Source organism: Lipotes vexillifer, unplaced genomic scaffold (genome assembly GCF_000442215.2).
Source record: "Lipotes vexillifer unplaced genomic scaffold, Lipotes_vexillifer_v1.1 scaffold763, whole genome shotgun sequence".
Taxonomy (NCBI): Eukaryota; Metazoa; Chordata; class Mammalia; order Artiodactyla; family Lipotidae; genus Lipotes; species Lipotes vexillifer.
Window position 1 is genome coordinate 4,708,002 of NW_006770909.1, and position 25,641 is coordinate 4,733,642.

The 25,641-nt window shown below is 36.1% G+C and overlaps 1 protein-coding gene across 3 annotated transcripts in view; it reads right to left on the reverse strand.

Annotated features, from left to right (window-relative positions):
* Positions 1-25,641, reverse strand: part of MECOM (MDS1 and EVI1 complex locus) — a 289,791-nt gene that overhangs the window by 5,443 nt on the left and 258,707 nt on the right. For 2 of the 3 annotated variants that reach the window (XM_007446429.1, XM_007446428.1), the window contains exons 8-15: positions 25,175-25,640; positions 22,697-22,784; positions 17,042-17,068; positions 10,781-10,947; positions 9,622-9,699; positions 5,757-5,926; positions 3,680-3,824; positions 44-280 (exon numbers count right to left, since the gene is read on the reverse strand). In XM_007446429.1, coding sequence (XP_007446491.1) covers positions 44-280; positions 3,680-3,824; positions 5,757-5,926; positions 9,622-9,699; positions 10,781-10,947; positions 17,042-17,068; positions 22,697-22,784; positions 25,175-25,640 — 1,378 coding nt within the window. The remainder of the gene's footprint in view (positions 1-43; positions 281-3,679; positions 3,825-5,756; positions 5,927-9,621; positions 9,700-10,780; positions 10,948-17,041; positions 17,069-22,696; positions 22,785-25,174; position 25,641) is intronic. The other variant, XM_007446430.1, reaches the window with a different exon arrangement.

Sequence of the window (25,641 nt, forward strand, 5' to 3'; positions counted from 1 at the left end):
AGCAGGAATTGTAACCCCATGTGGATCTACTTTTGCTTCTCACCTCATTGGGGACGTCTTGCAACTCATCTCCAGGGCGCTGGTGTCTTCATAGTCATCCTCATGGTTTCCTTCATGTAAAGCACTTGTCCCTGGTTCCTTTCCTGTTTTCCCAGTAATATCATTGTCTTCATCCTCCTCATCTAACAACACCTCGTCTTCCACCTCTTCATCATCCAGTAAGTCTGAATTTTGACTGGTCACCAAAGCCTTTTCATCTTTAAAGTGACTGCCATTCATTCTTTCAAAAGCATAAAAAAGAAAGAGGTTCAATTACTGGTATCATTTGTAAACGTGCAGTTAGCTCTATTATCACGTCTTCCTAGCAACAATTTAATTTTCAACATTTGTAGAGCAAATTTTTTATTGTGTAGGCTTTATGGCAACCATGGGAAAACAATGTAACATCACAAATGAGAAAATGAAGAAAAAAAATAATTGTGTGATTATTCAGATTATAAATAGAGCCTCTGGTCGAACTGGGAAAACAATCTCGGTCTCCTATTTCTTATCAGGCCTTTGCTTGATAAATGATATTGTTATATAGGATATAAAAAGCACACAAAGGTTTTCTCTAAGTAAAATTACCTAATTACCATATAAGTATGCACCATTTAAAAGAATAGATTTCTGGAAAACTCATACCCCTGAGCAACACTGTCAAAGCTTCAATACACATGCTTCAAGTGAATCTAAGAGTTCAAAGTAAATGTTAAAATAGCTGCCAAGGACTAACCAGTATTTGCTATTTCTAGGTGACTTTGGTGGGTATACGGCACTTAAACACTCTACTGAGACTTGAAAGTGTTTGAGTGCTCATTTATTCGTACTTTGTTCAAATGATCCTGGGTGATCTGAATGTAAAAAAATTCCTTGTTTCCCAGGATAACGTTGGGGTGGGAAATGATATAAGAATGTAATTGTACAAATATCTTTTGAAGCTTACTTAGCAAGTGTGTATAACATAATGATGCAAAAGAAGACTATTATATTTAAAAAGCCATCTGTAATATTTTAGTCTGTGGTGGCAAGGATTGCAATACGTGATTCGAAAGTTTAATTATAAAAGAAACTTAATAACATAGAAGTCCCCGTTTAAAACTTTTGAGGGCATTTATGAAACTAGGATAAGCTTTTCAGGCTTTAAAGTAAACATTAAAATATGTTTAACTTGAATTTAAGTTTCACTGTAAGATTTTAAAGTTGAAACTGTTATAAAACAATTATACATGTTTTGAATCTCTCCTCCTAACTTCCTCCTTTTAAAGATATATGATCAGGGTAGTAAAGGCACTTGCCCAAATACAGAAAGCTTGAGAGAAATTAAATCATCCGAGGCATCCAGGTGTCCTGATTCCTGGGCCATTCAGAATCTTTCAATTTTGTCTTGTTCCTTTACCTATTTACTAATTCAGAAAACTTGCTGAGGCTGCTAAATTATTGTTACAGTCATGTACAATTTTCACATTTAATGTAACTATTTTTCAGATTATGGAAAATCAGGCATCAGCAATAGACCCCCATCACTTTCCCACATTTAAAAAAATGAGTATAATTTAATACTTAGATTTCTCAGGGCAAAAAAAATACATAAATAAAACAATTGTGCATGTGACAGATGCACACAGTAAAAATTCATTTGACCAGAAAAAGTCATATCATCATTAAGTTTTTTTATACAATCCATCTCTTAACCTCTTTTATCAAAGAATGATGAAAACATGTTTTGCACAGACATAAATTATTAGTTTCCAGTTACACTGCCAACTTGCTAGCTTGAATGGACCGAAATTGTTGTTTTAAAGAAATGAAAGAAAAAGTAAAAGAACAAAAGAGTGCATGGATGAAAACCAAAAGTAACAAAGCCAACGTGATTAAGAAAACCTATTTGTTAATTATGCTTTCAAATGTGGCAATTTATGGGGGTTAAATTATTCATCAAAAGTAGTCTGATAGGAGTTGAGGGGAGAAAAGTTGGATGACTCAGTCTTCTTACTTCTATGCTGTTTAGACATGTTGAAGCCAGATGTTGCAGCTTTATGGTTCACAAATCTCCGGCTAAGGGCTCGAAATCTGAACAGGAGTCTCAGAACACAAATGGTGCTTTTTGTTCGCTACTTCTTATTTGTATCATGTAACTATCATTAACAAAATGTCAAAATTATCCAAAGATCGTGACTGTCTTTCTTACTTGTCCTTAGTACTTTGTACTTCTGATATCTGCCTCACCTCTCTCTCTGTCTCTCTCTCTGTCTGTCTGTCTCTCTCTCTCTCTCTCTCTCTCTCTCTCTCACACACACACACACACACACACACACACGGGCAAGCAGAGGGAAAGACATCCAACTGCACAAAGTTATAGTTTTATCAGACTTCTGAGAGGCTGGGAAGAGTCATGCAATAGCAGATATTCTCTCCTTGTTCCCTTAGAAACAATTTTATACAAGTTGAAGAACAGAGTGGCCATATATTTTTATGTTATCTTGGAAAATAATGTTTATTTGATACTTGCCTTAATGGAAAAAAGTACCTAAAACAATTAACTTTGACTTTTAATAGCATCAAAGATAGAGAACACTAACAATAACACTTGCGTGATAAAAAGTCATGGAACTTTCATTAATTTCCTGTTACATTAAAATGTACATTGCAGCATCCTAATTTAATAGCCATTGGATAGTTATATTCAGAACAACATAGTTCTCAATATCAGATATTTAATTGTAACTTACCGATAAGAAAAATTAAACCCAGTAGTTTGGGTAAAATAATGTTTCATTTACATCACATAAAATGTCAAATACTAGATAAGTATTCATTATCATTATCAGCATCTCTAAAAGTTTTTCTATATGAATTAAGCCATATGTGCTTGATGTTGATAATGACAAGAGGGAGCCAGTGCACCTTAAAAACAAGGATGATTATACCCACCAAAACAAACATGCCAGAATTAAAAGAGGATGCACCTGAGAACATATAAGGAAGGGACAGAATCTTATTCAGAAGTCACAAACGGTTTCTAAAAAGATATTTGGATGACATTCAATAAGTATTTTATATGTAAATATCTACAGTATATATATATATGTAAATATATACAGATACATATACATACAGATATATATATATAGTCATATAATATATATAGTCATATACTCTGTATACATGATATATCATATGATCTATAATAGTAACCACTGTTAGCCAGTGATTCAACTGAACCCCTGTGGTGGCTTTCCCTTCTAGTTAGAAAGTTTTGATAAAATTTTCTAATTAGCTATCAAGAGAGGCAGAACAGAACGGTGGTAAAAGCCTGGGCTCTGGAACCACAGAGCCCAGTTGAATCCCATTTATTACTTAGGTGACCTTGGGCAAGTTATTTAACCTTCGATGTCTCCATTCCTGCACTGATAAAATTATATAACAGTAGTCGCTATCTCATAGGGTTATTAGGGTGATTAAGTTAACTAATAATATAAAGTGCTTAGAAGACCATTTCGTATTTAATCTGCACTAAATAAATACCAGCCATTGGTGGCAGGAGTAGAGTCGTGTCACAAGAGTGAGCACTGCAAATGTATTTGAAAACGTTCATTTGTGAAATCACCGACTTTAAAGAGGAAAAAAAAAGCTTCACCTCTCTTCTGTGTTCCTGGGAGACTGGCTGCTATGGTTGCTATTCCCGATGAAATTTCGAATTTCTGTGAAGTAAGCATCTTCCTTGTCATCGAGAATCGCACCTGTACTTTCCAGTTCAGAATGAGGCGACGATGTGGCCGTACCTGAGGGGCGAGAAAGCCTTTTGTGAAAAAGACTATTATTTATAGGGCAACTTATTTTGAATCTCATACCTTCTTCATTCAATCAGTGTTGTTTCCTAAAACAGGCTTTTTCAAATATTAATAATGATAACTTTAGGAGGTCCAGGTCTTCCCAATTTTACCACAGTACCCATGCCAGTGAGTAATGGGGACTATTTTGAACCGTTGAAATAGTGAGATACAGTCACCCAAAGATGCCGTTTCTCCCACTAGCTTCCTCCTTTTCCCACTGTGACATGGGAACATTTTAATTTGTAGAATGAGAATATTGGGTGAGGCAAATTATAGAGAGGTCTTACATACATTCTGCAGAAGAAACTGTATACCTGGTTGCAGTCAATATGTATTTATTGCCCCTGTGCTAAAGTATGTTATCAAATAAAGACTGAACACATGCTGGAAATACTGCATTTTGATTTGGTGGATTAAGCCGTGGATAGACTCAGAACACACCGGTCGAGAGACAGTTGTGGTATAGTATTAAGAGGACGATATTGAGTCTGTGGATTACAGAATGATTGTCAGCTTCCTTACCTATAAAATTAGAATCAAAATACCTGTATCACAGATTATTCTAAAGTTTCCATAAATTTACAAATTATAAACACTTTATAACATGTGGTCAAACTTTATACTAACATTTGCTTCATGCTGTTTAGCGTGCCCACAAAATATCTACAGTTTAATAGTTCATCACAATAGTCTAGATGACAAAAACAAGAGGTTAGAGCACCCCTCAGCTTAACAAAGTTATAACCTGGACCAAAAAACAAGTATTCAAATTTGACACATTATATCTTTAACTTATTTATTTTCTGAAATAATTTTGACTAGAAAAATTATAGTGGTATATTGTAAGAAAGTGTAGCCACTTTTGTGTATTGGATTAGACTTCTGCCTCTAAAGTCCAATATTTTAAAACCATGATCATTAGATTTTTGGCTTTAAGGGAAACGAAGAGTATATAGTTCATTCAAACTCATAAGCAATGTTCCCGTACAATAGAGGACGGATTAATAATAAAATAATTTCCTTCAGTAAAGATTACTACTTTGTATAAACCCAACTTTTCTCTGTTCTTAAAATCCTTTTCAGGAGCTGCATGCACAACCCCTCTCCTCACTTCTAAGTCATTTCCTTAATTCTCTAGAAACAAATTATGGCTACATAAGTTGGTTTCACACACATATGCCAGCTGCTAAACATTCGTTAATGGTTTATTATCTAAGTATTAGAAGCCAAAGGCAAGAAAACCTACCATGTCTTCTGCTAACTATGCGCTGGTACGTCTGGGTTAAGGGAAGGCTAGTTTTTTGCCACTTTTAATTTAATTCTACATTGGAATTTGTGACCAAAACCACACACCACTATCATTCGCTACGGGCTACTCTGATCATGTTGACAGTCTTCTATCCCTCATCTCTAAACAAGGTCCCCTGGAGAGGTCCTCTGAACTGCAGGCCTTCGGCCAAAGCAGCCATGGTTTCTAGGTTAATACTCAAGAGCGTGGCATTCTGGGGCTCCACTGTGGTCATCCTGCCAGGCTGGGGGCCACATTCTGTGCCAATAGATGGAAAGATCGTTCTCTGCAATTTAGGAAATCTTGGTTCATCAGTCTCTGGTGAGTTCGGGTCATGGTTCTCTTCGCTTGAGACTGCCCACTGAGATGAATCCAGGAGAAAATAAAATCATCCAAATAAAGCTCTGAGTTGTATATTATTCAACGATCACATCATTCACTTCATTCAAAAATCTCAAGGGAAACGTGCTGCAAGTTTGCACAACAGGATCTGATTCTCGTGTCAAAGTGGAATGGAAGAATGATGACAGCTGTCTTTTAAAATAAGAAAAATAAGCTACCGTCTCCTCCTCAAAACACAATTGATGACCTACCAGACATGTTCCCATTCTCGTGCTTCTTTAGGTGTCTGTCTAAGTTGGTTTGTTGACCAAAACACCTATCACATAAGTGACACTTAAAGGGCTTCTCCTTATTGTGGATGTTGCGAACATGCCGCTGCAGGTTAGAAGATATGCTGAATGACCTGTCACAGTACTTGCATCTGAAAAACAAACACAGAACAAATATTCGCAAGCAAATCAAAAGGTAGTTCTCAAGACAAGCAAACCAGATCTCCAAAATTATCACCCATAAAACAACACTGTAGAGAAGATTACTATCCACACAGCCAAAATTTCAATTCCAATAAACAGACTTTGATTGCATTAAAGATTTTCATGACTTCATAAAAAACCATAATAAAATCACAAGTTTATGAAGGTGATCAGTGCTCTAATACTGCAAGTAAAGCTCACGAAATTAAAAATATTAAGAAATAGTAGTTTTGTTTTATCTTCTGCTTAGGACAATACAATTAAATCTTCTGTAAACAAACATGAAACAGATTCACATATTGTTCAAATAAAGTAAAAAGATCATTTTTTAATTCGAAACTTCTGAGCCTGATTAAATAATTTCTTAGTAAATTCACTTTCTCAATTGCTAATCCTGAAGGAGAAATTCTGTTATCTTCTCCAAAATAACAATAAAGCTTCCAAACTCTTAAAACTGGGGCAATGTAATAGTTTAGTCTGATACCAAGGATACTGATTTTCATACTCTATAGTTATTAGGGGCCCCCAAAGCCTTCATTGTGTTAACGTTTAAACCGTCACAAAAGGAAGAGTACCACTAAATTCTCCTTTTTGGATAAAAACACAAGGTCTTTGCTAACCGCCTCCCTCTGGATTCCCCCCAGTTTTCCACTTTTATTTTTCCTTCAGTCTGTGGCAGTTCTGAACCAGGTCAGTTTTTTCAAGAAAGCACGTATTATTGCCTGGCTAATTGTTTCTGCCTTCCATGATATTTAAGATAAAAAAATCATAAATTACTGAAGTTCTCCTTCAGTCACAAAATAAAAATGTAACCTCCCACCCTCTCCCCTTCCCACCAGCTCTTATGGTGAGGAAGAAAAGTGATAACTGACAAGATTTTCTCCTCTGGCATTTTAAAGGGTGCATTGTCTGTTTATATGATTTTTTGGTACGTGTGTTGCATAAAAGGAAAAATCAACTTTCTCTAGATAACTTTCAAGTGAAAATTTCTAACTTAGCAGCCAAAAAATCCGAAACTCATTCTTCCGTGAGTGAAGGGCCCTTCTCCCACTTCTGAATGCAGACTCAGCAGTTCGAGGGACTCTACATCAGAAGCTACCCCACTCCATTCAAAGTGTTTGGGCTTTATGGCTGTCTCTACATGATGCCAGATGTCTAGTTAGTTCGGTGGGGAAATAAATCTGTTAAACTAGTTACTTTGTCATAGTATCAGTAAACCAACTCAAGGGCTGATTTAATTTCCCTCCTAAAAAACCATTCTGGCATCATGAGGTTCCTCAAATTTAAATTAATAATATTAATTTAAAAATGGGTAAAATCCCACATTGACAGTAGTTGTAATATTTAAGCCTCTGCTTTTGAAAAAATATATACATGGACTCTTGGCTTTCTTTGAACTTCCAAGGCCAACTGCAATGAGAACCATGGTACAGTTAGCACAGTTGTGTTGTCCTAAGCAGAATAACCTAGGAAACACTGATAGAGAAAACTTACACTCCCATCAAACTTTTTAGAAAACTTTTCACACAAAATATTTTCTGCACAAATCATGAGGAAGAGAGATTTTGTCTTTGACATGCTTCCAACTGTCTGCTTATAGGCACAGAAGCTGTAAATCCAATAAATATCATCCACTCTAATATAATCAGTCAATAAGGAAGTTTTAACCAAAAACCATCTGTTACTTTGTATCTTTCCTCTGCTAATATCTTGGCCAAATGTCTGAGTGCTCCTAAATAATAATCATGCCATTCTATTCCAGTAAATTAGTTGGTGGTCAAGAAACAGCTCAATTCAGAGCCTAAGTTTCAGAAATTCTAAAGAGGAATACATAACACACTTGTGAGCATACACGATTAAGCCTTCCTGGTTACTGGATGTAAACACAAGGGTCAAGGGAGCCTTTCAGATCATGGTATGAGATTAAAAACGCTGACTTTAGAGTTCCAGAACTGGGTTTTAATTTTGGGTCTATTAATACCAGACTTTACAGAAGGCAGTTAGCATCTGTGGATCTAAGTTTTTTTACTTGTAAAACAGAAGAGCTGGACAAATAACTGTTTAAGGTCTTCAGCTATGAAAAATTCTGGTTTGCGTTTTTAAAAATATACGTACAATAACAGCACCATTTACAGGGTAGAATGAAACCACTGAATTCAGGTACAAAAAAAGAGTAAAATGAGCATGGTATCATAGTTGCATACCAGACCCTTGGCCATAACAAAATGTAAGTGTGGAAATCTTTCCTCCACTTAAGCAGAATTCCTTGGATGTGACATTTTCTCAATAAAGGGAAATCATCTAACACTTCCCATTTTTATATCTCTCTGAGACCTACTATATCAAGCACATTCTATCACATATAAAGTCATTTATAAATATCACTTATGATTAGTGATTTACAAAACATGTAGGAAAGCAAAGAATTTAAGAAAATACTTTATTATTTTCTGAGTTTAAGTCCCTCCAGTTTTCTCCTAAAATTCCTCCTAAAATTTGAACAATCTTCAAATGAACATTGGTCTGCCCATTTTCTTATCCTCGTATGTAAAAAAGTCTTTGAAAGCTGATAATTCATTTATTTTAATGACAAAAGCATTCAGATAAAAATAATTTTAGGGCTTCCCTGGTGGCGCAGTGCTTGAGAGTCCGCCTGCCGATGCAGGAGACGCGGGTTCGTGCCCCGTTTCGGGAGGATCCCACATGCCGCGGAGCGGCTGGGCCCGTGAGCCATGGCCGCTGAGCCTGCGCGTCCGGAGCCTGTGCTCCGCAAATGGGAGAGGCCACAACAGTGAGAGGCCCGCATAACGCAAGAAAAAAAAAATAATAATAATAATTTTACACATATGCAATGCATAAGAATTTCAAAGCAGAATAAAATTACAATATTTCTTAAGATAAATAACATTCATTCTTTGAAGAAATATTCATGAGTACCTAATACTGTGTGCAAGGCATCACACATTCAACAATGTAGGTGATATTTTAAAACTGGAATGGAGAATGGTGGTTAGTTTCATTTGTTAGTAAACAATAATATTAAAATTAAACACAGGTGCCATGTGTCACATGGCTAATTTTGACACTTAAGAGAATAAGCTAAGAAGCACTTGAGAAATTGCTGACAGAATTGCTCCCTTCCTATAATATATTCTATTTTATCTGTTCTACCCCTAGCTCCCTTTTCTTCCTCTTCTCCGGGTTTAAAATTTATTCTTTAAACCTCCTAATGGGACCCGTAGACATTAACTTAGCTGTACTGGGAAAACAAAGATATAACCGGGTTGTTAATTCCTAGCAGAGATTTAAGGCTTGGAAGAGGGAGGCTGCAAGATTATGATTATTGTCAATTAAAATGGCATGAATCACTGAGGAGAGAGAGCACTTAATTTTAAAAATGTATAACAGTTCTTAAACGCTTATTCTATACTAGACACTGCTAGAACTTTTAAACTGAGATATAAGAAGACGATTCAAGAAATTAGGACTTTTCTAAGTTTTAACCCCAGCCATTAGTTAATTCTTCTTTGACTCAAAATTGAACAGACAGACATTCACAAAAATAGCCTCTTTTAAAATTGTGGCAATGAGCCTACTTTATTACAATATTTATCAAGACATTTAGTAAAAATCATTGTCAAACCTGTAAGGTTGCTCTCCTGTGTGGGTTCTCAAGTGCCGTGTCAGGTTCGCAGATCTTGGAAAAATCTTGCCACAGTATCTATTATGAAAAGATGTTTATAAGAGAAAGTCAGCACAATTGACTGTATTCCACTCAAGCTGCATAGAAGCCAGATGCTTATTCCTGAATTAATTAATCTTGCATGGAACTCACATGTCTTTGGTATTTAAAATTTGCAACAAAGCCATTCTACAGATATAAATAACTCTACAAATAAAGACTGCGTTATGAGATCCGGTTGAATTTGTTCATGCATAAGCAAGCAGTTTATGAAAACAGACTTGAGTTTTGATGACCCCCATGCTCCTCTTTTATTAACTCTGTATCTTTACATTCACAAAACTGAACCAGACAAGGGGATTAAAAAATGACAAGAGCCTGTGATTCTGGGTTGATGTAAACAGATTTCAAATGTTTCAACTCATTTTACATGTTAGGCACAGTGACAACTCTCTGTACACTGAGTGGTATCAGATCAGACAAGATTCTAAGACCTCATCCATCAAGGTATGTTCCTATAAAAGCTTTTCTGGAAAGAAAGTGACACATTTTCCAAACAGCAGATAAATTGATATGCCTGAGTCAGATGCCACAAATTTCTGAAGACAATTCAGAAATTGTAAGTATGATTTATTAAAAAGGAAAACAGAAACCAAAAAAGAGCTTTACTGTACTACTGATGAGTAACAAGAAACTTATTAACTAGTTTTCTTCACTTATCGACCTTATTTGTCCTTCATTAATAGCCTTATTCTTCAATGCCATGACAATTAATAAATATATGCTTGAGGACAGTAGTATTATACCTTTGGATGAAAATAATTAACTGTGAAAGAAAATTCATAAATATCAAAGTGAAACAAGTAGATAGCATTTGGACTATTTCCAACCACATTTATCACAACCAAATGGCCTGTGTTAAAAATTTCATTTAGTAATAATTTTTTTTAAACCACTATTTTTATATCCCACTAAATAAAGAGTACTTTGAAGTGCTTGAGATCTATCATGGTTGCTATTAATCATCCAATCAAGAATAATTTCCAAAACAAACAGCAGGGCCTTTTGAAATCAGAGGGGAGATTTTTGGAAAGCAGGCGGTGATTAACTTTGCAGTTACCTGCAGGTATAGCGTTCCTTTCCTTTCCGCAGGAGGTTCTCTGGCAGGGCGTTGGGAGGAGCTCTGAAGTTGAACATGGAGGGAACCGACTGTAGAAGTTCACTGGCCTCAGGTTTCAGGGCACTGAAGCTCTCCAGCTTCTCCGCCATGTTTTCAATAGCTGACATCTGAAAGGCAAAAGCACAAGACCATGAAGGATGGGGCAGACATCCTTCCTTCTGTAATTATCTCTAGCAAACCAAGAACAGATTAATAAGAGGGAAGCACCAAATCTGCTGAATGCAAGGGGCTGTAGAAAGAGATTGTAGTGTCCCAATATTAAACAAGTGAGAGAATTCATTGATCTTAAAGGTAACAAAGGTAGAATCAAGCTTACAAAGTGCCAAGTGAACTTTTCCATAAGCCCTTAGTTAGACCATTTTGTAATAATTTGATATACAATTGAGCAATGAAATACATGAGAGAGAATAAAACCGCTAGATTTTTTATTAAATTAAGAGACAGCATTAGTATCATGCTATCAACAATCACCAGGCCCACCTGTGAATGACTGACTGCAGGGAGGAAGAAATTAATACATCCCCTCCAGAGGCTGGCTGGAACCAGGAAATGTTTGACTTTACTCCCTCCCTTTTTAGTATAAAAGAAGCTTGAATCTAACTCTGGCAAGATGGTTCTTTGGGACACAAGTCCACCATCTTCTCGGTCTGTGAGATTTCCGAATAAACAGTAAAAAAAAAATAGTAAACTGGAAATTATAACAAGAGATCCTGTATGCCTTGTCTAGGTAATAAAAACCATAGGAAGTAGGGAGTCCCATGAAAAGAACTCACAGCATGAAAAACATCAGGTGTTCCAAAGTTATAGCTTTAGCCAAATGTATGCAATGCAGAAAGAAAAAAATTAAATGTGTAAAGAGTGCTTTATGTTAAATTAATATCTGGATATACTACATTTTTAAGTGTGATTATGTACAAAGAATTTTGGTGAAATATTCATTTATCCTGGACAAAGATTAAGTGGAAATGACAGTTCATGATATATTATCATAACTTCACATAACCTGGCATGGGCATTGTAAGTATGACCAAACTCTCAGAGCAGTATTCTTGAAGAAAAACTATCCTGCCTGGTTCTTCCCCTCAAATAACCTAATTTATTTTGCTTATAATCTTCAAGTTTTTGTCTACCTGCACACATATTCGACAGAGTCATAAACAGAGGGTGGCATTTACTTTCAAAGGCAGCTTGATCCTTACTGTCTATAGTTAGACAGACTCTCTCACCTTTCCTTCAGCCCTCGCAAAATGTTGTTTCCCCCATGCTCACATTTTATTTGGAAGCTGCTTACTACTGAATTTTTAAGAAGAAAAAGCAAACTCTCAGGCCATCTTGTAAAATCAACTCACCCATTGTTTATTTGGTTCTCAGGGCACTATGCCACTGGAGAACTCACAAAGCTGTTTAAAAGGTGTTTGCATTCTGTATGCACTCTGTATGTTTCTCAAAAGGCTGGGGCGGTAGACCAGAAGACCCCATGCAAGGATTAAAAATGTTAACAACTATACATCCCAAGAAAAAGATTCTTTTGCTGGTAAGATGGTAAGACAGAGTTGGAAGTCTAATTTATTATGAGTCCAGGTTAAAAATAAAAGGCAACACTTCATACTCAAAAAGAAAATTAACAAAATTTATACTCCGCGGACACACAGCCGGACAGAATACCACTGACTTCTTAAACTGGAGCAAAATCTCAACTGAATGGCCTAAACATGATTCTCTTCTTACAAAGGAAATATTGTATGCTTGATTCTTCAAATGACTATTCATGTTGCAGTTATCTTTCTTTCTTTTCCCTTTATCCTGGAGCCTGCCCTCTCATTTCATGCCCAGACTCCTAATGCTAGCTACAAATTGCAATGTACAGGGTACCACTGCCAATTTGCCAAATGTCTTTCATCAAACACGGTGCAAAAAAATCTCAGAGGAGAGTCAAGATACATTTACTTGTCAGACGACAAATGTGAACGCACTGGGAGGCGGTAGGGGCTATAAGCTCAGGGGTTTGATTCATAATCACTCAGCTGCTAAAACATTCTCCACAGATGCAAGCGGACAGCACATTTGTCACTATGAAGGATTTTGACACATACTGATCACAGGGCAGAGATATAAAATGATGCTGCTGCTCATAGAGGTTGAAGGAAACTCTGTCCCTGCTGAATATGGTCATTATTCCCCTCTAACCAGAGCATTAGCATTTTCATATTACTTTGGATTTTATTTATTAAAAATCAATCCAGAAATATTTTATGATACTATTTTATTTGCATTTATTCCTTCTAATTGTTGCTTGCAGAAAATCATTCTGATATTCCACCCTCTATGGAATAAATTGTCTGAGTGAAAAATGACCTCTGGCCTTCAAGCTGATTAGCAGTAACAAGCAGGGGTAAGCGGCATGATCGCATATATTTATTGGGAAACATAGTAAGTGCATATGGGTGATGATTATAAATGTTTTATTTATGTACATTTAATATTTGAGTAAAGTTTCATTATCTAGTGGTTTTAAATCATTTGAGTGTCCGCCCTGCCGACACACTCAGATTCCTGGGGCAATACATCTTGTAGAAACACTTTCCTTTTATATGGAAAATAGCTTACTCATGACTATCATTATTCTCGGCTTTCATCTCCAGCACATATAAACTACAACTCCTTCAAGTTATTTAAGAGCAATTGGCTGTTGAGAAATGTGTCTTGCTTTAGTAGCTGCTAATAGCTCCTTTTAAAGGAAGATCACTGTGATTACTTCACCTCAAACCGTTTCAATTTGGGAAAAGCATTAAGAAATAACAAAATATAGTATGGACTTGATGACTAAGTAACAACATTCTTAAAGATAATAAGAAAAAGAATAAGGGTTACCCAAGCGCCTCTCCTATAAGCCACCCCCCACCTTTGGCTTGGGGTGTCAAATGAAAAGAGGATTAAGTCAGAGTGGGGAAGAGGGAGAGAAGAAAGATGGGAAGTGAGCTGAGGGTAGCTATTAACACCACATATGCAGACACACACCCCCTCTCCACTTTCTTTCCGGCTAGCAACCACCGAAACAACATAAAAGCCATCACTGAATCCTTCCTCTCATCTTCCAAAGATTTGCTCTCACAGCTCTTGACATCAGCTGAAAAGAGTAAGTTTCTCCATTAGGACAGACAGAAGTGACTTGGATTGACATATAGACACTACTATGTATAAAATAGATTAATAAGAACCTACTGTATAGCACAGGGAACTCTACCCAATACCCTGAAATGACCTATATGGGAAAAGAATCTGAAAAAGAGTGGATATATGTATATGTATAACTGATTCACTTTTCTGTACACCTGAAACGAATACAGCATTATAAATCCACTAGACTCCAATAAAAATTAATTAAAAAAAAAAAAGTGACTTAGACGTCTGCTAGTTGGGGTAGTTTAGCCATTCTGTGACCAACAATCAGCCCTGGTCCATATCTTGGATTAAGGTGTTGGATTAAAATGAGTTTTATCTAATGTATGGGTCCAAACCTCAACTTTCTCTAGCTATCTGTGCTGACTCATGTGATACTCCTCTTGGAATAACATGCATTTTGTGGAAGTGGTAAGTTTTGACATTCATTTTAAAGTCTGACTTGGTATTTTAAAAATCAAGATGAACTGGGATAAATGAAACAGAATCTAGCTAGTTATACTTTTCAACTATGAAGAAACCAATGAAGGGGGAACAATGTGTACTACAATGAAGAGGACATTTGCTGAGAATGGGGGAAAAAAGGAGGAAAAATCACATCATATATTTTAAAAACATATTGCCCTCTGTCCTATTAATGTCATAGGCTAATCTCCGATCAGTAAATGACAGTTTTTTTCCTATGGAACAGTAATTTTTATTTACATATATTGTAGTTGTTGATGGTATCTGCAGCCAGATGTCTGGAAAAGGAAGTCATTTCACCCCCTTCCAGTCCCCAAGGGGCTATTAACTTTATACTGACGCAAACTAATATTTAGACACAATTCCCTAGCTCCTACCAAAAAATGTAGCTATCTCTCTCGTCAAATAAAGTTAGTATTTGTAAAAACATTTCAGCAGGCAAGATATCATCAACTGGGTCTGAAGCACTTAGCTTAACATTTTTTATCTGGCAGCCAATAATTGATGACATAAAGAAGTTTCTCATTAAAACTATTAAAGTGACAATCTGATTATACAAAATGATATGTCCAATGGCACCATGAATTATGTGACCTAATGTTTCACAAATTAGATTACACATGGCTTTATCATAAAATAACTAACTTTTCATAAATAACTTATGATGGGAAAGTTTGTAGATTTGGTAGTTTTCTATATTTATTCACTTGATAATCTAGAGAAATCTTAAAATCATGGCCATTTGGGGGAGAAATACATATTCATATTTTATGGTTGTCTCATTCCATATATCACATTCTGCAGTCATGATTATAAAATTATAGGGTTTTTTAACCACTCAAAATTATAAACTTTAATATTTTACTACTTTCCACTAATATCTGTATTTTATAGTACAAATATAAATTATTGCTTTGAAAAACCTATGAGTCAAAGAATGGGAGTGTTTCCAAAGCATTGCAATGGCAGTTGCTATACCATTGTGCTATCAGGAAAGGGTGTCTAACTTAAAATCTGAACTGGCTTTGTAAGTTGGTAGAAGCACTGGCCATTTGTGTGAGAGACAGCACCTTATGCTTGAAGCGCCTAACAGCAAAGCTACTAGCAATTAATACTCTACGTTAGAAATAATGAGGACGATGACGTATGATATTCTGGACAGACCTTTGCCAGGAGAGGCAGACAAGAAACACTGGAAATATAAGCCAGGATAATGAAAGAACAACGCTGTCTACTGCACAGCTTTGCCTAATAAGGAAGTTTCTGTCTCTCTACGCTTATACTTTGGAAATAAATGAACTTAATCCTTAAAAGTTGATAGGATGAGAAAAATCACAATTCATCACATATTCCACAGAAGAAATAAAATAGAAGAACTTCTGTTCTAAAAGGAAAACTAACATCAGATAGAGGAAATAGGTAACTGCCAAAGTGCTCTAACTTAAAATAATTTATATATAATTATATGGTGACTAAAGGAAAATTTAACTACATTCCAAGATTCTGCCCATACTTCAGAATCAGGATAATTTTGAGTGAAGAGGAGAATGAAGGAGTAAAAGCACATACACTTAGAGGAGATTTTGTAATATATGTTATTCACATATATTTCCATTGACTCAAGGTTTATTTGGTAGTGAAAACTAAATAAATAGTATTCTTTGTATCTTGAATAAAAACAAAGTTTTCCCCTACTGATGTCAACTTACAACTGACTGTATCTGGAAATGTTAATTGAAGGCTGAGGGGGAGGGATAAATTGGGAGATTGGGATTGACATATACACACTACTATATATAAAATAGGTAACTAATAAGAACCTACTGTATAGCACAGGGAACTCTACTCAGTACTCTGTAATGGCCTATATGGGAAAATCATCTTTAAAAAGCATGGGTATATGTATATGTATAACTGATTCACTTTGCTGTACACTTGAAACTAACACAACATTGTACATCAACTATACTCCAATACAAATTTTTAAAACTTAAAAAAAAAAAGAAAGTCGAGGAAATGGACCCAATGCTAAAGGATACATTCACTAGTTAGATAAAGATTTTTAAACATTTAGTCTTATGATTCCACATAGCCAGAACCAAGTTCTGCCCCGGGTTATATGACTGTGAATTCCAACGTCATCTTGTGTCTACATATAAGTTCAGGTTTTATCCTTTTGAAGGCTTTATCATAAGCATCTTTAACATGCTGGTCAGGCTCCCCCAAATAATGGTTGTTTCCACTTAGTGACCCATCTCGAAGTCCCTTTTAACAACATGCTCCAAAGTGTCCAGAAAGAGTTCTACATCAAGGTAAAATTACATGGAATGGGTCAGATTTAGAGAATAAACTTCTTTCTGTAAACAATTTATAGCACACTAAATGCCCAATTATAACTGAAAGCATTCTGCAGCTTGACAAAGCTGGAAATCTATCTGCTAAAGCCATATCATTTTATGGAAAGGGCTCAGAATTCTTTGTCTGTATGGCAACTTATAAGTTGTTTTCCTTTTAATTCTACGTTATTTTAGTCAAAAATATAAGTAGGAAACTTACCCAAGTTCTCTGATCAGGCAGTTGGAACTGGGAGCAAAATTGAAACAAAAAACAAAAAATTACTTCTGTATCAGTATCTTTATTGCAATCTATCCTTTGAGAAATTAACATTTATACTAAGTAATTTTTGCTTATCATGTAACTATATCTTGAGTAAAAGCTTTGGAAATGAAAATTAATAATTTTATAACACTGCTGAGTTTCCTCTATTTACCTAAATTAAATTTTAGAATCATGGTTATAAACCAGAATGTGCTTATTTCCAAGAAAGCTAAACACTGCTTACTATCAAATCTTAAATAGCAAAGTAGATACTTCCTTTTTATCTGTTTGTACTCACTGCAAAACAAGATTCCTAAACTTTACTTTAATAACTAAAAATTAAGCAATTTCCTGCAAAAAAGATATAGTCTCTTGCATTTTTATAATGTTAGTAACAAAGAAAATAAGATATTTACTCAAATGTAAATCACTGAGTAACAAAAAGGTAATGTCCTTGGAAAAAAACTGCTTGACTTCTACTAGGATGGGACTGAGACCATCAGTAGGCCAAACACCGAAGGACATTAATGAAAAGGACTACAAATGTCGAGTTATTTATGACAATTTATGACAAGAATCAATGGAGAAAACTTCAGTGAGTTAGAAGCTCTATCGGAAAACACAAATGTTACATCTTTAAAAATATCATTTTGGTTGGTTAAAGGTGACATATCTTGCTTTCTTAGATTATGGTATCTTTAATAAGGAAGATGCACAGTTTTTAATGATGAAAGGTTTATCACAGAAGAAATCTAACACAAGAAACACATGTTGAAAGCAAGAAAGAAGATGAAAGGCAAAAGACTTAAGTGATTTTCACACCCATATATAAATGATAACTTGGGAAAAGACCTTATTAGTCTTTTTCCCAGTTCCCTGGGATACAGTAGCAAGTAGACATTTTAAAGGAAGAAAATTCAAAAAACGAATGCATAAAGGACAGAAATGGAAGTAAAATAGAGTCTCTGTTGCAGATCAACACAAAGTCAAACATCTGAAAATGAAATATACAAATAACCAAAAATAATATTTAAAGTATAGGAAAATCAAACAAAGGAATAATAGCCACTTTTATAATAGTATAATTGCCAAGTGATATCTATGGCAATTCAAATGAGCTATCGAAGTGAATGCAAAGTACCCAAAATGCAAAGTACCCAATGAAATGGACATTCCAAAGATCACATGGTAACATCATTTCCTCCATCTCACCTCCTGTGGCTGTCATCTTCTTTTCAAAATTATAATCTGAGACTCCACAAGTAATTTTCAACCACATATTCAGGAAGAACCTCTGTAGTGTTTATTTCACCCCCATATTAAACTAACTTATTTATAAGAGAAAAATAGAAAGCTAAATAGTCCTCCAGTGGCCCGACAGAGCAAACATACCTCTTTAAGAACTGAACTGAGAGGAATTTAGACCCTAAGAATGATAAAACCAGCATTTACCTTTTGATTTTGATGTATGTGTTCCTATATGTTTGGGGTATTTTTGACAAGGATTTGAAAAATATACATTATTCCAAAAAGCAGTAAGTTGGACTAATAATCTTTCAATAACATTTAATAAATACCCACTGAGGTGTTTGACTTTCATTGATTAGGCACTGTGCACTGGGGAAGGAGGAGGGCAGAATACAAAGACATACAAAAAATTGTAAAATCAGGCTTGCCCAGAGAATACCACTACCAAGGATTTACATATCTATCTACATATAGGTTTTCCCTGAATCATCAAGAACATGTGGTCTCCTCTTTATTATTATAATAACACTGAGAAGTAGATAGGGTAGGTATTATTCTCATTCTGAAGATGAAGATAAGAAAGGCCCAGAGGGACTATGTGATTTGCTCCAATATACTTTCAATGAAAAATGAAGCAGCGAATGGTCTTAACCAAGCACTTATCTAACCACAAAATCATGGCAAGCCCTGGGAGCAGAGGCAAGTCCTTCCATTTTGGCTTCTTGCTCTGTGCCACCCTGATTGCTGCCCAACAAGGCAGCACGAAGAACACAGTAAGCATCTTTCCAAGGACTTCTAGGTACTTGGTATAGCCCCACCAAAGAGACTGGGCTCAGGGGATGGCAGGAGGGTATTTTACTGACACCCTTTTATATTCAAAATGGAATACTCCTGCAACCAATAATAATAAGAGCTTTTCCTCATCTAGGTCCTTCCTTATGCCAAGCACAATGCTAAACACATTATGTATGTGATCACTAATCCTTGCAGCTCCCCTGGTAAGGCTGGAGGGGTGTTCCCATTACACTGATAGAGAAGGCTCGGAGAGATGAATTACATTGCTCAAATCCGAAGCATTTTTGTGAATAAGTAGGAAAGCCAGTTCTAAAGCGGTTATTTCTGGCCCCAAATCCTGGGCAGTTTCTCTTTGTTTTCATTTGTTTGTTTGTAGGAAAGTAGATCTTGAGGCTAGGACAGAAGTGATAGAGGACTAGAAAGAACAAGAACGTTCTGCTGAAACTTCAGAACATCTGAGGCAGATTTTCTGAAAGAACAGACTGGTCTGAACGGTTGGTGAAAACTGAGTGACCCAAGCTTCTCTCAGGCTACGCTTTTTATGCCACCTGTATCCCTCTGATGCGCTTTTTATGCCACCTGTATCCCACAGCCCTTACACACGAAAAAACCCACCATGGTTATCAAAATAATGAAATATTTATGTAGTCTTTGGTAAACAGCCTCTGCCCCAACTACCCTGAATGTCCTCCTGCAGCCCTGGCCTCCTCCCAAAAGACCCTTCAGACAGCCCACCGGCCAGCAACCAAAGCATGAACAGTTGGTGCAGCAAGGGCTTCCAGGACCCGGCTTCAGAATGGCAGGAGTCCATTCTGATTGATCGGTATTCATTACATATGATGTGTTAAATAGCTGAATATCACTGTTAGGTCCTGGTCTTGTAGCAACACGCAGCAGTGGGCAGTCCCTTATACCAAGACGCGACATTCTGGTGTGGGAAGAAAACTCTCTGCCACTGTGACTCCCACAGGCATATTTTCAATGGTCTGAGTGGGTGACTGCTGTACTCCAAGCACTGTACATGCGCCTCATATTTTGTGGTCCTTCATTAACTTTGGGAATCTTAAAACATAGCAGATTTTCTTATATTAATATTATTTGATTAAAAACATGTATATACTATATTTTTTAATTCATTTTTTAACATCTTTATTGGAGTATAATTGCTTTAAAATGGTGTGTTAGTTTCTGCTTTATAACAAAGTGAATCAGCTCTACATATACATATATCCCCATATCTCCTCCCTCTTGCGTCTCCCTCCCACCCCTCTAGGTGGTCACAAAGCACCGAGCTGATCTCCCTGTGCTATGTGGCTGCTTCCCACTAGCTATCTATTTTACATTTGGTAGGGTATATATGTCCATGCCACTCTCTCACTTCGTCCCAGCTTACCCTTCCCCCTCCCTTTTTCCTCAAGTCTAATTTCTATGTCTGCGTCTTTATTCCTGTCCTGCCCCTACGTTCTTCAGGACCATTTTTTTTGATTCTATATATGTATGTGTTAGCATGTGGTATTTGTTTTTCTCTTTCTGACTTAACTTCACTCTGTATGACAGTCTCTAGGTCCATCCACCTCACTACAAATAACTCACTTTCGTTTCTTTTTATGGCTGAGTAATATTCCATTGTATATATGTGCCACATCTTCTTTATCCATTCATCTGTTGATGGACACTTAGGTTGCTTCCACGTCCTGGCTATTGTAAATAGAGCTGCAGTGAACATTGTGCTACATGACTCTTTTTGAATTATGGTTTTCTCAGGGTATATGCCCAGTAGTGGGATTGCTGGGTCGTATGGTAGTTCTATTTTTAGTTTTTTAAGGAACCTCCATACATGTATATACTATATTTACAACAGCTGCATGCGCATGTAAAGATATTGATAGATAAAACTGCCCATCTTCTGAACCAGTAAATTTACCTTAGCTTGCTAGAAATCTGAACTTCAGAGAGGATAGGGACCTTACACCCAACTCCCTCATCTGACAGGTAAGGAAACTAAGAGCCAGTAGACTGAGTCACTCAAAGACACTGAATCCCAGTGGCTTTTTTTCCTCCTCCCTTATACCATGTACTCACAGCATTTAATTTTGAAATGATTAATTACTAGATTTTAAAGATAATTAGAATATGAAAACCACTTGATTTATTGTGATTAAATGTAGATAACTATAATATCCTTATAAGCATTTAGTTAGGAAGTTATCAAGAGAGACATACTTTTGTGTAATATCTGACACAAAACGCACATTATGTTCAGTTTTTTTAGCTCATGAGGCTGGCAAGTGCAATTTGGGTCAACCTAAATGTGGAAAATAAGCACCCGATAAACATTTACTATTTTAAAACTTGCTTCTTTTCCATAAAATAATTTAATAAATGATATCATTCCTTAGTCCTCCTACACAAAATGGAATATTTCTAACCCCTTTAATACTAAATCATATATGTTTGCAGTTTAAAATAGAGAGAATTTTTGAGCAATGATAGATTTCTCCAGCTAACCCAGAATATGGTATTTCAGCTCTCATACTTTGTTGTCCAGAATTTAGGAAAGTACTTTAAAAAATGAAGAAAGAAGAGGTGGTGGCAGGGGCATGAAAGGTGGAGGGAAGAGTCATATCCCATGATTTAATTTAATTAGCTCATAATGTTCTATAACACAGCTTGCATAGAATTCCACCAATTTTATCAGAGGAGCGTGATTTTTGGTTTGAATATATTGAAACAGAACAAATCAGTTAACTCTGTTTTCAAGCATTTTCATAAAAATTTTGCTTACTATCTATAGAGACCAAAGCTTATATCCTTAATAATAACTAAACAAAAAATAAAATATCATTAAGAAACCAGACTCAAGATGTTTACATATTTCTTCTTTCAATACAATTCCCCGCATTTTTATTGAGATGTAAGTCAGCTTTTTAAAAAATGACCACATATGTAGGAACATAAAGATGAACCAATTAGATAACGCTGCTTTGTATTTTCCTTGCAGTGAGAAACTGTACATATTTTGATAAATGGACACAACTCCATCCAGCAAATAGCTCTGTGTATTGTGGTGAATTCTTGTGCAATTACAGAATTTTGCTGGAATGCCCAGTGGTCTCTAGATAAATTCCTTCACCCTCTATGGTAACAACTTGTCAGGTAGACTCATTTCCTGTTTTTATCTAAGCACTGAAAGAACATGAACGACCGTCCTGAGTTTGGGACAAGTCACACTACGATCCATTTCTTACTATCACAAATTTTTTAACATGAAAGGCAACTTCAATATTTAATTTCTTAACTGAATTCTGCTCACTCTAAAATACACTTTGGCTCAGTAAGTAGTTAATAGAGAATAATTTAACAGCAAAACCATGTTGTTTTTTCACATATAGTAACTACTTTTTCTTTAAAGAGTTTGGGTTTTAATTCTGCTAGAATTTCCTGTGTTCTTCCACACCAGCGTCATAGGAAATCCTAGTGTTCTCAAGATTTCTTTCATTTAATTGCACCTGCTTTTCAGGATCAACAAGTTAGTTTACAAGCTTGAAGTCTCAAATTCAAAATACTTACTTGCGGGTGAAATAAGAATCCTGGAGAAGGTCTCAAGTATTTCTCTTTTAAAGCTTCAAGTGGGTCAGTTAGTTTTCTTTTCTCTACTCTGAAAGGTTAAAATTAGATTTTGGAGATGAATCAGTCTCATATATCAATCCCTGCGTACTCGCTGACATTTAAACAGCTAACAATAAAGCAAATGGTAGGTTGCTGGGAAGCACACTAATAAAGATATAAAGACATCTGTTCAGTTCTTGAAGAATACTCCTGGCACTTCTAGGCGCTCGGAGAAAGAAGGTCCTTTTTACAATGGAAGAATCCTATTGAATGACTAGTAATAATAATAATGAGGAAATGTAAAAAATGAAGTCATGAAATCAGAGGCTTTGGTCACAAGTTTGTACCTTTCCATTTTAAACGTACACGAAAAGGCTTGGTGATTTCAAAAGCATAAGAACAGGGCTCATTTAAAAAATTAAAGTCATTTTCTATCAAGAAGGTGCTTCCTCAAATCGTCATCAGATTTCTTCTACATTTGTGAATGTCAGCAGGAGAGTTTCTAAGCATACTACACACCCTGCTAGCCGCTCTCAGGCATAGGCATCTTCTTTTGGATGTTACTGCTGATAAACAGAGTAGGTGAAAGGGGGGTGGTAGGGAGAGGATGAGGAACTTTTTGAAGACAGGGAGAGACATTATCAAACTTATCAATATAGCCCTTCCGCTTTAGAAATGTTTGTCATTCTATTTTCTATTAAGCATATAGGAAATGACATCGTGGACTGAATTAATTTCCTTCATGAACTGTTGGTGATTTCCTTTTAAAAACCGTTAAATAAATATACTTTAAAATAGAATCAAAACGAATAAAAACAGCTCCCACTTCTTGAAATTATACGTATGCTATGTTTTACATATACTATTTCACTTATTGAAATAGGTGCTCTTATACCCATTTTATGGATTAAAAAAAGTTTAAGACATGGGAAAGCTGAGATTTCAACCCAGGTCTTAACACTAAACTGCTAAGTTTAGGTCTTTCATGAGTTTGGTAAAATGACATGCCTAAAGCCTCAATTGACACTGATGTACCAGAGAAAAGACTGAGATTAGAGTCAGCAGGAGGGAGGTTAGGAGGTGATGGAGAAGTGTGGAATGGGTGTATGAAGGAACTGGAAGCCCATTGCCCTTGGGAGGGTCTAAGAAAGAGAGTCTGAGAACTTATCTTCACAAAGGGCTGAGACATATCGCTGAGTTGGAAATACAACCTTACTGGCCATGTGTAACATACAAGCTACACACAAAATATGGAAGATCTGTTTTTCCTTCTTTTTCTTTCTCTGCCACAGAAATGAAAATATAATAATTGTTAAAAAAAAAAAAATAGTGCCCAAGCATGGTAATGATGGCTCTGAGACATTTTTGTACTGTCCTTTTCTATGCCCCTTGTCATGTTCAAGTAACACACTGGCAATGTTTCTTGGTTAATGCATTGAAGATAATAAAGGTAGAAAAAGAGTTTGAAGGTTTGCAGCTGTGGTACCCATTAAGTCATAGGCACTCAAAAAAAATATTGTTGAATGAAGGAATTGAATAAAACTGTCTCTTGATTAAGAAAAAAGAATCAGGCAAAAATATCAAATTCTCCCAGCTTAAATAAGCCCCCAAAAAAATTATCCACATTTTCTATTAACTCTTGACAATGTTCACGACTTGAATGAGAAAGTAAATGTGAAAATTTGTGGTAATATTTAAAATACATCACAAATTAATTATTGTTATTCATACACTTTGAAGAAGACTAGTTTTTAAAAACTAAATCTTTCTGAATGGTCGAGTGTTACAGAGTACTGTCTAGGAGGCTTTTTATTAGCATATATTCCCCCCCCAAAACTTTTGGATGCATCAAAGGAAACTGGATAATGAAGGCATTAAACAGAGATGTGTTTTTTAAGCCGACCACTCACATTATATACAAAACACTTTTGTGATTAATATTTCAGTTACATGGGGCTCCTAAGAGATTTATTTAGAAACAGAATAGGACCAGTACTTATTAAGGATGTGTTCATAGGTTAACAAAGAGTAAACTCTTGCTATGTCCCATCTCATTCCAAATAACCTGACCCATTTAAGTACCCACACATATTTGCATTAATCCTTCAGGAGCCTCATTCTTCCGCCACTTGACAACTTGCTTTAAATACGGCTTTCCCATATTTTCCACTTAAAAAAATGTGTTTAAAAATAAATTTATTGTCAAGGGAAAGAACTCTGTGGGCCTATTCCAAAACCCCAAATTCGGAGACATCCAAAAATAAGTCCAAACCTAATGAGTTGACTTTCCGAATAAAAAATGAACTCACCAGATCAAACAACTTTACTTTCTGCTTTATAAGAATAATAAAAAAGGTTTGTTAAAAGCCGTAACTTTATAGTGTGAAAACTGCCTTTCATTCTTCTGTCCATATTGAGTGGTCTCCCATCCACCCTTACCTGTAAATAGGGTCCATGAAGAAAGGAGTGGGTCTAGCATGCTGTAGGGAACCATCAGATGCTGGTCTTGGTTCACCGTTGCCTCCTTTCTTTTCCCCAAACACGTGGTTTTTACGAGGCTCTGTCAGCTTGGTCCCACTGGCTCTACTCCTACTGCCCATACTTAGATCCAGGGGTTGGTCTTGGCTTGTGGCCGGCGTCACTGGAGGCTTGGCGGGTACTGAGGTCAAGGGCTTCTCGTCCTTGCGTTTAGTGGTGAGATCAAAGGGAGACTCAGAGCTGCCCTTCTGCAGTTTCTTTACTTCACTTGGTGACTGGGGTTCCATTTTCAAAGGTAACGATCTCAAGTCTCTATCAGGAAATGGGTACATTGATTGAGAGAATGCTGGAAAAAACGGGAGGGGAAACATGGAAGGGTAAGGTAAAGCTCCAACTTTTTTGTCTTGCAGCCCCACCAGTCCTGCTGG